Source organism: Lygodium microphyllum, chromosome 26 (assembly GCF_053477565.2).
Source record: "Lygodium microphyllum isolate KBCC chromosome 26, Lygodium_microphyllum_v1.1.10, whole genome shotgun sequence".
NCBI lineage: Eukaryota > Viridiplantae > Streptophyta > Polypodiopsida > Schizaeales > Lygodiaceae > Lygodium > Lygodium microphyllum.
In genome coordinates, this window is record NC_141160.1 from 23,111,790 (window position 1) to 23,124,206 (window position 12,417).

Below are 12,417 nucleotides of genomic sequence, written 5' to 3' on the forward strand. Positions count from 1 at the left end.
ACACAACGATCTATTATGACTCTTCTCTACTTTCATGTGCTGGTACGATTGACATCAATATCAGATTCTCTCTGAGGCACCTTGGTGGTGGCTGGTCACCCACTGCTTGGATATCCATGGTTTTACTCTGGTGGTTTTATATTGTATATGGACTGTGATGAGTCATTATCATTGTATCATTGTATTGTATTAGATTACCCATGATCTGAGAGAGAGTATTAACATGATTGTTAGCTCGTGTGAGTTTGTGCATGCTAGATGGATTGGGCATTTTAATCCATATTTTAGGCATTATTTTAATGATTTTTGTGTGGCATTTGTGGCATTTTATGCCAATCGGCTAGCATTAAATGTTGGTGGACCAACTGCCATATGTGGTATATTTTGGGTCTATTTATTTTGTGGCTGCTCCTCTTGCTATTTAGTCATCATTGTTTTTGAAGTGCTCTTCTTGTTGGAGAGAGGAGCCGGTGCGAGTACCCACACAGCTAGTGACTCATTGTTGTACGTGTCATTCTCGTGCTTTGGTATATGGATTTCATTTCTTGAGCATATCTTTGAGTTTTGTTTTTTTGTAGTGTTCTTCTGTTTTCTTTCTCTTTTGTCTTGTGTTCAATAGTTTATTTGAGTACTTGTCTACGCTTCCATTGCTACACCACTTCTGATACAACAAAAAGGTTAGATGACTTCGGATGCATTCACACCACTACTCCAGTCTCCATAGCCAAACATGGACAAAAATGATCAAGAGTGGGCCTCCTAGCTTGCTATTGCTTGATCTGACATGGGCGGAGAACCATCGAACTATTAGATTTTTGCCACTGAGTATGATCTCTTACTTATGCATAGGGCTTAGTAGAAGGTTGAAGGTAAGTGTGATTTATCTCCTTTAGATTTGGTGTACAAAACTAATGATCTTGTAGGACCTTCGGAATCTCTACTATAGATTGGCCATTTGCAAGTGGAACTTGGCTCAAATTACACTTTACTTCCATAGTACCTCCCTTCTCCAATACTAGGTATGAACCCAATTATGTTAGATTCAATGTCAACTAATTTTTATTTTTTTGGTTGGATTGGGGAATGCTCACCAAGAAGAGACTCTTTAAACTAACCTTTGGTTTTTGAGTAATGAGGAAGACATGCATTTCTTTATGAACTCAAAACTAGGTAATAAGCTGAAAGAAGAAGTTGTAAGTATTCATTTCCTTTCTTTTCCTTCAAATGATTTTATTTCTTATGGTCGATTTGGAGTAGGTGCATCTTCATCCAATGCATTTAATGGACAAAGGAAACCACCCATCTTTTCCACAACAACATCTATCACTAATGCACTTGGGCTCCCACCCATCCCTTATCTTCCGTTGCACTTTCCTTTCTTTCAAATGATTTTATTTCTCATGGCCAATTTGGAGTAGGTGCTTCTTCATCCAACACATTTAATGGACAAAAGAAACCAACCACGTTTCCCACAAGAACATCTATCACTAATCCATTTGGGCTCTTATTCATCCCTCTTCTTTTGCAGCACCTTCCTTTCCACTTCCATTAAGTGCACCACATTTATCACCACTCACCACACTGAGGGGTTTTGCACACTTAGGCACAGCCTTTGGGATCTCTACATACTCTTTTCTAGGTGGTGTACTAGTGACAGAGGCTTGACCTCCCACATACTTTCGGGTTATCCCTCTAGGAGTGTATCCTAGATATACTGAAGTGTGAATCGTTTGGTACCACAATTTGCCTATATGGCTTTGCCTAGTGGATCATCCAGTCATTATATTGTGTCCCAACCGACATTTGGATAGGGCTATTGTGGCCCAATGCCTCCATCTCCATCTATGGTACCATATAAAACTATGGCAATTTTGGTATCTCTGTAGCAATTGGCATCAGCAATCTATTTTTGCCTATCCACCATTATCGCCTCCTCCTCCTTATCCTCCTCCTCCACCACCTCCACCACCACCACCATCTTATCCTATATCTTACCCCACATATCCATCTTTAGAGATATCTCATGGTTTTGGCTCCTCATCTGCCAAGTATGCTTTTAATGATAAGGTTTGTTTCAATGGTTCAAACTACACTACTTGGTCAAATTTGATTGGGTATGTCTGCAGCAATTGGCATCAGCAATCTATTTTTGCCTATCCACCATTATCGCCTCCTCCTCCTTATCCTCCTCCTCCACCACCTCCACCACCACCACCATCTTATCCTATATCTTACCCCACATATCCATCTTTAGAGATATCTCATGGTTCTGGCTTCTCATTTGCCAAGTATGCTTTTAATGATAAGGTTTGTTTCAATGGTTCAAACTACACTACTTGGTCAAATTTGATTGGGTATGTCTTAGACTTTTCGAATCTATGGAATTTAGTACAGGGTAGGAACCTCAACTTGATCTTGCACTTGTTTCATACGAGGTCGTCCGCTCATGGAAGGCACGTAATGCCTCCACTATTGTTGAATTTATATAGGGCTTATTCCCTAAGTTTCACTCTTAGCTTCAACATTTTGACTTAGCATCTGAGTGATGGGCACACTTGGCTAACTGCTATGCGGCTCATGATAGGACCCATCTCATCAATTTAGATCACTTTGCTAGTTGGGATGAATGGTTTTTTCCTAGGCTCTTATATTGGTTTAGTGATTGCTTGAAACAAGGCACATGCTAATGGTCGTTACCACATGGCCCATTTTCTTATTGAATCGATTGCTGATGATTTGGAGTTCCATCACTTCCAAGCCTTGGCCACGACATAGGAGTCCATGGACTTTGAGCATCCTTGGTATTTTCGCTTAGGACGTCTAGGCTATATGACTCTCTTTATGAGATGTCATGTCAAGGGATGGTTGAGGGCCTTTCTTGCCTAAAACTATCTCGAGAGGTCTGTAAAGCATGTTAGCTAGGTAAGCAATATCATACTCCCTTCCCTCAACAGTCTACCACCCGTGCTAAGAAACCCCTTAGACTTAGTTATGTAGATCTGTGTGGTCCCATATCCACTGCCACTTTGAATGGTGCGTTGTACTTCTTTTTGATAGTGGATGATTTTTCTAGGTATATATAGGTGTATTTCCTCAAGCAAAAGTCCGATGCCTTCACTTATTTCTGTGCTTGGGTGTTGCTGGTTTATAACCAAACTTGTCGTTGTGTGGATATTATGAGAGTGATTTTGTTGGCGAGTTTACCTCCCACGAGTTCTTGGAGTTTTTATAGTAGCAAGGCATTGCACAGTAGCTCATTCCTGCCAACTCCCTTGCACAAAACGGAGTCGTAGAGTGTAGGAATTGGACTGCCATGAACATGGCACACTCTATTTTGTTTGCTGTAAAGCTTCTTGAATGCCTTTGGATTGAGGTTTTTAACACTTTGGTGTATATCCTTAACCGATGTCCAACTATGACAGTCTCTAAAAAGACTCCGTATGAGGCATTTTTTGGTCTCGACCTGTTGTTTCTCGCTTCAAAGTCTTCAATAGTTGTGCTTATATACACACTCTGGATGACAAGATAGGAAAGCTCACCCCTTGGGTAGATCTCTTGATCTTTGTGGGTTATTTTCCAAAGCGAAAATCTATCATTTATTCGATCCTTAGATAAACAAAGTGATCGTTAGAAGAGATCTCGTCTTTGATGATGAGAGGGACATAGTGTAGTCTTATGCACCAGAGTCTGTCTCCTCACTTCCACTTACATTGCATGAGATTGTGCCTTCTGAGTTGGATCTACTATATCTGCTCTTGATCTTTGTGTAGATACTTCAGCTCCCAGGCCTCCTTTGTAAGATTTGTTACCTCGTTGGTACCAGTATCATTTGGGGTTCAAGGATTCTTTCATCGGATTCCACTCCGGAGGGCGCTAAAAGATCTGCTTGGCTCGCCCCTCAAGCTTGATATACATCATTGTTTAGGGCCCTAAAAGATCTGCTTGGCTCGCTCCTCAAGCTTGATATACATCATTGTTTATAGCTGATTACATTACACATTCCAAGCTAGATAGTTTGTAGACGGCTCTCTAGGACTCTACGGCATGAGGCCATGGAGAAGGAATTTGATAGTATTGATCGAAATGGGACTTAGACCTTGGTGGATTGTTCTTGTCACAAGCCAAATGAAGTGGATTTCTAGGACCAAGCTAAAGGTTGACGGTCCTTTATACAAATACAAGGCTCGCCTTGTAGTGCAATGTTTCAGGAAAAAGCATGGTGTTGACTATGAAGAAACCTTTGCACCTATAGCTCGGTTGACATAATTTTATCTATTGATTGCACTCGCTACTCACCACGATTGGCTGATCTATCAGATGGACGTTAAAAGTGCCTTTTTGAAAGGTTATTTGGAGGAGGAAATCTATGTGGAGTAGCTTTTTAACTTTTCTTCCGCTAACCAGAATGACAAGGTATTTTGCTTGCAAAAAGCTTTTTATGGGTTGAAGCAAGCATCGAGGTCTTGGTACTGCTATAGGATGAACGAGTTCTTATGAACTCATGGATATTAGAAGTATAGCATGGGAACCTTGAGTAAGCAACAGTGCATGAGGGAAGGTGAGGTGTGAATGGATTGAAAGGCAAGAGAAACCCTAAACCTGGTTAGCAGTGAGGCTATATAAATAGCGTAGAGGTCACTCTCAAGTGTTGAGAGAGTGTACCTTAGTTGTACTTAAGCAACGTGCTAAGAAAGATTTTTTTTTAATACTCGAGCTTTCTTCTTCCTCTTTTATATACAATTTTACGCTCTCACTTTGATATTTCAACAATGGATACCATTCTATCCCTTATGACCCAAATCTATATGTGTGCAGCGTCCGGGACTAACTATATCTTGCTATATGTTGATGATATACTCCTCATTGGCTTAGATTTTGTGGCACTAGTGGAAATCAAGGCAAAACTTTGCATTACATTTGAGATGACTGATTGATTTTGATTGTGTAGGAGATCTTGACACTGGTGTTTCCATGGCGGCTACGTTTATAACTTGTACACGGCACCTATCTCTTGGGCTAGTTGTAAGCCAGAGATGGTGGTGGCTTCGAGATAGAGTATTGGGCTCTCTTTGATGATACCATAGAGGCCATCTATTCGACGAACTTGCTGATCGCACTTCAGTTTTCTTGTGAGATGCTTACACTTGTCTACTATGATAACTAGAGTGACATTGCCCTTGCGGGCAATCCGATCATCACACCTCGGGCATGGCACGTGGCGGTTCACTTCCACTTCACTAGAGAGCAAGTTGAGCTAGGTACTTTTCGCCTAGAGTTTATGCCGTCCAATGACAATTTTGCAGATATTTTGACTAAGGTAGTTAATAGGCTGGTTCTATAGTACCTTCTACTATGGATCGACTTGGATACACCCTCCTCTATTTCTTAAGATTGATGGGGAGAGGGTGATTCTCTTTTACTTTTTCTTCCAGTTTGAGAGGGGGTGCACCGTTTTCTTCTCTTGATAGTGACATTGATGATGCTTACAGTTTTTCACTCTTAGACATTTATTTACTTTGCATTATATATTATGGATATTTGTAACTTTATCGGTATTGTTAGGATGATATGATTGTAAAAGGGCGCTTGGGCAAGTGAACAATTTTCCTATGAGAACACTGTCCAAGTAGCATCGTTGTATCGCATTTTGCATGAGTATGACAACTTGCATATTCCTTTGCATTATCCCATACATTGGCATTTTGTTTGTGTAAATATGCATGTGTGCACATTTAGCCTTTTTCGATCACCCTTGGAGTGGTCGACTTTGGATTCATCATACTTGTGGCATTGCACATGGCAATCTCCAAAGGCAGTTTTTTTTTTCCTATGCTTGCATGTTGGCTTTGCTTGTCTTGCTTGCTCCCACATCGTTTTACTTCTCTCTCCACACATTCTCTATATGATTGGCAGGCGCGCGTACACACACACACACACACACACAGAGTTAATCCCGAGGCACCTATCCTATTAGTGTGTGAGATGGTTTTACTTGTTTTATGAAGATAGTGGGACTATGCATCCTTATTTCCTGTACTTCGGGGCAATGACTCAATAGGACAAACACTGATTTGAAATCCTCACTTAATACTAAATCTTGTGACAAATTAAAACAATGCTTTAAAAAAAAAAGTCAATTGTTGATTCTATTTGCCTTTGCAAGACTTGGTAGGCCCTTGGGTAGTTGGTGAGTACCCTTGGTTCGATGCCTTGGTCTCTTTGGGGTAATCACTTGGGCTGCCTTGGTAAGGTAACCATCACCTTTGTAGTCTTGGTAGGTCACTCGGCAATAGATGTGTATCCTTTGCTCTATGCCCTAGTTGCTTTGGGGTGGGATGCCTTGGGGTAGAAGAAAAATAAACACAAGGGCTTATTTCTCATGGCTCAGTTTTGGGCTTGAGAGGGGGTGTTGAGCTAAAATTGCATTAGTTTGATTTAAACAGCCCTAAAACGTGCTTAATTGATTAATAAACCTTATTATGTAAAAAAAAAATGCAATCCTAGAGAGTTACTAGGTCTCCCATGCCAAACCTTGAATTCTAATTTGGGTGCCCCAAACTTTCTATAAATACACACGCAGCTCACCACTCTACCAAAATCTTGTTTTGTAGGTTTCAGGAGTCGTATGTTTGTTGCCCATACCTCGTTTGCGCAGGACATCACAGTTAGAGCTTCCTATCGCTATCTGCTACTATTTGGTGCTTGATCTAGCCTTCATCTCCACCTGTGAGCTGTTGCTTGCATCTTGGAGCTGTTGGCTATTGTCAGAACCTTGTGTTTGTTGTTGATGTAATCAGTTGGACTTGTCGCCATTCGCAAGACATTGTCACCATCATCTAGAATTTACATTTGTTGAGTTTCTCTCCTCCAACTGTTGCCTACACTTCCTATGCAGTTGTCTACTATCTCCATATGTCACCCAGTTTTTCTCTCCTTAGGTACTTGCGTTTTTGGTCTTTGTCTCTCCTCACTAATTGTCTGCATCAAACCCAAGATCTGTGGTTGTGTTTGTTGTTGTTCGACACACGGAGGCTGCCTTGCTGTGTTTCGGGATCCATTCGGAGTATGACACACTCTCCAGCTCATAATCTCTGCCTTGATCCTAGAGATATGAGAGTTCGAGGTTCAGTATTCATTGCATAGTGTGGTTGCTACATGAGCACTATATACTCAGTAGTCATTCACTTCATTATTCATTGTGTTCATTGTCTCTGAGTTTCCCTAACTCTAACTGCGTTTTGTGTTTTCAGTTTGTGCTTTGTCGTACGATTGGTTTTGTGTTTTCTGCATTTAGAGCATTTCTTCACAGGGCATTGCTTGTGGTGCAAGCTAGGGTGTTACTTTTATTTCTATTCAAGAGGCATATGAAACTAATATTATATTTTCTTCAGCATGCTGCAGCTGTCATTGGGAGAAAGATGCTTGTTGTTGGAGGTGATTCTGATCTTGGGATGCTCAATGATGTGCAGGTATATTTAAGTGTCACCTTCATGCAAAATGTATTCTGTGTTTGATTATAAAGAAGAAAAACCTTAAAGTTGTTCTTTGCTGCAAACTTTACTCAAGTATGCAAGAGGCTGATCACCTTTTATCTCTGTTCAAATGTTCTCACTTGCAGCAATTGCACCTAGGCAAGCTCACTTGGTCAGAACTTGGAGTGCAGCCATCATATAACAGCAGTATGTTGAAAGGACAAATAGGTCGAGGTCTTCCTGCTTGTAGGGGGCACAGCTTGGTAGGTATCTTTTTGCCAAAAAGTTTATAAAGGTAGGAGTTGCAAGATACTTTGTGGATGTTTACTTAATCTAAAGTGATGTTTTACAAGTAGGTTACCTGGGGCAAAACATTGCTGTTGGTCACTGGAGAAACCGATGCACCAGTTGAGAATGTTGCAGGTTAAGACCGGTGCTTTTTTGCTGCTTGCTATCTTAACAAAAGTATCTACCTTCTTATTGCAACACCAAAATTGCTGCAGTCTGGTCATTTGATTTGGAGAAAGAGGGCTGGTCAAGGATTGAAGCAAAGGGTGAAATTCCAGTAAGTATATCCTCTCCATCATTTTTCTACCACTTCCTGTAAAGCTTTGTAATGATTCTGAAGGATTTGCTTTAGTGCCAAGGTGTATGCATGTCCACAATACGTCTGTCATCATTAATACTGGATAAAGAATGTTTGTCTGTCAAACCACGCAAACAAAGCCCAGACTGGTTTAGCTGACATGGTAACTGCTTTTGGCCTTATTGATTGACTTATTGCAGGCAAGCTAAAGGCAAAATAAGTTTCTATGGAATGCCGTTTGTTCAGATGACAGGGCAGGCTGATTCAACTTGGATTCAGGGGAATGGATCTCTAGCCTGGGATGTATGGACTGATCTACTTAGTCAAAAAAAAAAGAAAGGTTACAGAACAGAGGGATAGGCTTGAAACATACTGTGCAAGGCATCTGCACAATTGCAAAGCCACATTTTATGCTCAATACAAAATTGTGCTGGTCAGACTATGAAGTAGACATCACATGCTGTGCACACATTGCAAAGATTGATAGAGGCCAGGTTTGGGACAATGGGCAGAGCTGATCAGAGTAATTTTTGAACAATTACCTCTAACAGCTACAACAGGCCTTCAGGTGCAAAGTAGCATATCCTACTCACAAGTTAAACCTGAAACCTTCTAGGAATGTCAAGGCAGAGATGTTTTGTCTGTTATCTGACTAACAAGCGAGAAAGAGCAACACAACATCATGGAGGGTGCCAAGTGACTCAAAGAACCTCCTCCTCTTGCGAACAAGGACTCTTCCAAGGTTGAAGAATTGTTCTAAGATGCAGATAGTTAACAAGATTAAGAAAGACACGAGATGAAGGATAAACATATTTAGTGTTGAGCTTGATTGATCCAGGTTCTTATCGATGGCAGTTGAGATGAAAAGGAAGTGAAAGGAACACACTTCCTTTTCATGGTAAATACTAGATTCCATTATTTTCCAGAAGCTCTCAATCTGAAGAAGGTTTAACTGTAGAAGACACATAATGAAAAGAAATGATGGAACCTTCTCTCCTCTTCTGCCTTCGCTGTGCGCCATGGCTTAGCCTTGGTTCTGCTACTTCCTCTGTTGACACATAATGAAAAGAAATGATGGAACCGTCTCTCCTCTTCTGCCTTCGCTGTGCGTCATGGCTTAGCCTTGGTTCTGCTACCTCCTCTGTTGCTACTCTTGCGACTGCTTCTGATCTGCTACCCTGTCCAAAGTGACACTACTCTGCTTTGCTCAAATGCATGGTTGACCATAAGGTGGGTTCACATGTGAACTTTCCTTACACCCACGTTCATACATTTTTTAAGTGTGTACACACACATATGCAGTATGAGGGTCATGTTTCAACACTGTGCCTCTCCACTTGAATCATAGGTGACTGAACCCAAGACAAAACACATGCAATGCAACTCCTATGTGAATATCTTATCTTTTGTATAATGATGTCTACTCAAAGAGGAATTCTGCTTTGTGAGTTGGGTATGCACAACAAGTTGTGCGAGCGCTATCACAAGGCCAAACCCTTTCACCCCTGTTTTCGTTGGACAAGTCCACTTATTTCCACTTCCTTTGGTTGATAGCTCTGGGAAGACCAGTGTTAAGCTGGAGGGGTAAGGCACCAAGCACGGCATTTAGGAGTTGAGGTAATCCAGGACTTGAGAAAGGATAACCCTAACTCTCACCCAGTAAAACACCTGATCCGGACAGGTTCCTGCATAAGGACTGCCATGCCCATTCATTTCTCTTGTGCCAGCACTTTTACACCTGAGAACTCACTCTTCTGAAGTCTTGCCAGCCCTCCCAATGATGGAGACAAAGGTGCAAAGAAAGATGAACAGCACGGAGAGAGAAGAATGTTGATGTGGTAGTGATGAACAATGGCCCAGGCTGGAAACCTGGGATGTGCAAGTACTAAATGAGTGAATGATGTATATACAATCATGGAGCCTATAGATGGGCCATGTAAATGAAACTGGTCAACATGCATCAGTGGAGGACAAACAAGAATATGGCTGACCTAATCTGGGTGAAGGTGCTGCTTACCATGTGGCATGAATGACCTAAATGTGGGCAGTATCCAATGCAATTGGTGCCCAGATATGGAGTTGGACACTAAATCTCAACATCCCCTCTCAGTGACATATCAGGGGAAAAGGACCCAAAAGAGTTGAGGTTCACGTGCAAAATATGTGTAATGAAATAGGGGCCAAAACATGGTCCCCCTTTGACCAATGGGATAGCACAATGATGCAGGGCCTATCCTATCCCAACCCTGCACAAAAAGTCTATAGATCTGTTGATGGATAAAGCCTGTTGAGAAAGTAAAATGAAATGCCTAAATTATTCTCAACTTGTCATGAATTATGGCCTAATTTAACTCCTAATAATCAGCCCCAAAAACATTTACTACAAAAGGAAAGAAAATTACTTTTCGTAGGACGGAAGTATAAAAAATCCCTATAGAAGGCAGTTGTGGTCTCTCAAGTTGTTCAATAATCAATTTGCCTCCATCTCTTGCTTGACTTGCAGCCATTGCTATCATCACCTTGCTTTGTTTTTTCTTCTTTCTTGCACATCAACCTGCCTGCCCTTCATCACCATCATTCTTACCCTGGCCAAGAGGACTGTATTGATCCACTAATATTAGGTTTGCACTTAGTCATAATTATGGTGCAACCTCTAATTTAGTCACCCTAAACAGCCCAAAAAGCAATTAATGCAAAACTACCACAGATAAATGGCTTATTTTTGACGGTAGGACAAATGTACCCCAATCCTTCTCAAATAAGAGTCTTGTGTTCGTGCATCCTCAATCCCCTCATTCCAGTTCACCAGTCTTCAGCACTCTCATCTTACATTGCTTCCCACACCCCTATGAGAGGACATTGCAAGTTTGTGGAACCTTCCTGAGTGCTGCAATTGTTGTTTACAGGGTCTTCTCAGCCAGGTGACGTAGTTTGGAGAGCTTCCTCACCATGAGCATGATCATTACTGTCTCGCGCTGCTGCCTGATCACCTTGGCGATTGGATTCAGCACTCATCACAGCTGTGTACCAACTTTCATCATCTACCTGGTTGCCCAGCTGATCTGTTCCATCTACAGCAGGTCTGTCCCTGTGTTTGCAGTCCACATTGACACACCCAGCATTCAGATGACTCAAGGCATCTGTTGACTTCTCCTCAAGCATCTGTGTTTGCTGGCAACAGGCCTATTTCTTCAGCAGCACCTGTGTTTTGCCTACATAGCTGCCTACATTGCTGCTATGTCACTCGGACATCATCAAACACCTCGAGACTTGCTGCTGCAGCATTTCGGGATCCATTTGAGAACAACACATGCTAACACCTCCTTTAGACATCTTTGCCTCGGCCCTCTAGACATGTAGGTTCAAGTTCCCTTGATCATATCGTTTGTGAAGATACGCTAGGGTTTTCATTGAGGAAACATAGAAAGTACGACCACAACTAAAACACAAAAGCCTTAGATAGCGATGTGCAAAACTCAAACTCAAAACGTAAAAACACAAACACAAATGGAGAAGAAAGTGAACTCTGAAGTGAACAAATCAATGCTATAAATGAAGGAAAGAATGTACAAGATGCTCAAGGGGAGAGCTGTCCAACAGCTGGTGGCTCTCATGGGAGTAGGTTGAGGGAGTTGTCGATGTGTCATCCAATAGAGATAGATCTCGAGTGTAACCACTAGTCAAAGTAGAGGCTGATGAAGAAAAGTGCTGAAAATAGAAAAACGATCTGATGTAGATGATGGAAGCTGATCATCAACAACAATGAGAGAGCTGGGCGATAGCTATAGACCACACAATAGTAGTCGTTGGGGGTTGGACAGCTAGTCGAAGAGGGCTAATGGTTGAAACCTACAACTATTGGGCTAAATGGTGGGCAGTCTATCTATTTATAGATGTGGAAGAATCCTCCCAAATTAGGGTTTTACATGTGGGACACATAAACTCTCTAGAACCACTCCCCGTTTAATGAAACTTTTGATGATTTGCTGTTTTGGGGGTGTTGCAAATGTTGAAGACAACTACGGACTCTTGTAGAATACTGTGAAAGGGTAGGAACCCCCTCTCAAATCTGGATGTCAATGCTGAAGGAGGAAGAGGAGCTTGACGTCGGTCTTTGTGTGGTGTTGAGTACCATGAGGATAGATGAAGATGAGGATGAAGTATCCCGACTAGAAGAGTAAGGTAGAAGGCACTGCCATGAGAGCATCAAGAGGGAGTTGCACAGTTTGCCTTGGGAGGGGAAGCCTCCATACTGGTAGAAGAGCAAATCTTCTTGGAAGATGAAACCATGAAAGGAATGGTGTGCATCCCAAGTCTTTACACTAGGAAGGACCGGTGCAAACTTGCATGTTAGCCCTA

General features: G+C 41.7%; 1 protein-coding gene across 5 annotated transcripts in view; it reads left to right on the top strand.

Annotated features, from left to right (window-relative positions):
- Nucleotides 1-12,417, top strand: part of LOC148013048 (Galactose oxidase/kelch repeat superfamily protein) — a 97,978-nt gene that overhangs the window by 23,973 nt on the left and 61,588 nt on the right. For all 5 annotated transcript variants that reach the window (XR_015688791.1, XM_087667449.1, XM_087667450.1 and 2 more), the window contains exons 3-6: nucleotides 7,392-7,469; nucleotides 7,619-7,735; nucleotides 7,829-7,895; nucleotides 7,976-8,037. Coding sequence is in view for 4 of the 5 variants with exons in the window: in XM_087667449.1 (XP_087523575.1) it covers nucleotides 7,392-7,469; nucleotides 7,619-7,735; nucleotides 7,829-7,895; nucleotides 7,976-8,037 (324 nt within the window). In the remaining variant the exon portion in view is untranslated. The remainder of the gene's footprint in view (nucleotides 1-7,391; nucleotides 7,470-7,618; nucleotides 7,736-7,828; nucleotides 7,896-7,975; nucleotides 8,038-12,417) is intronic.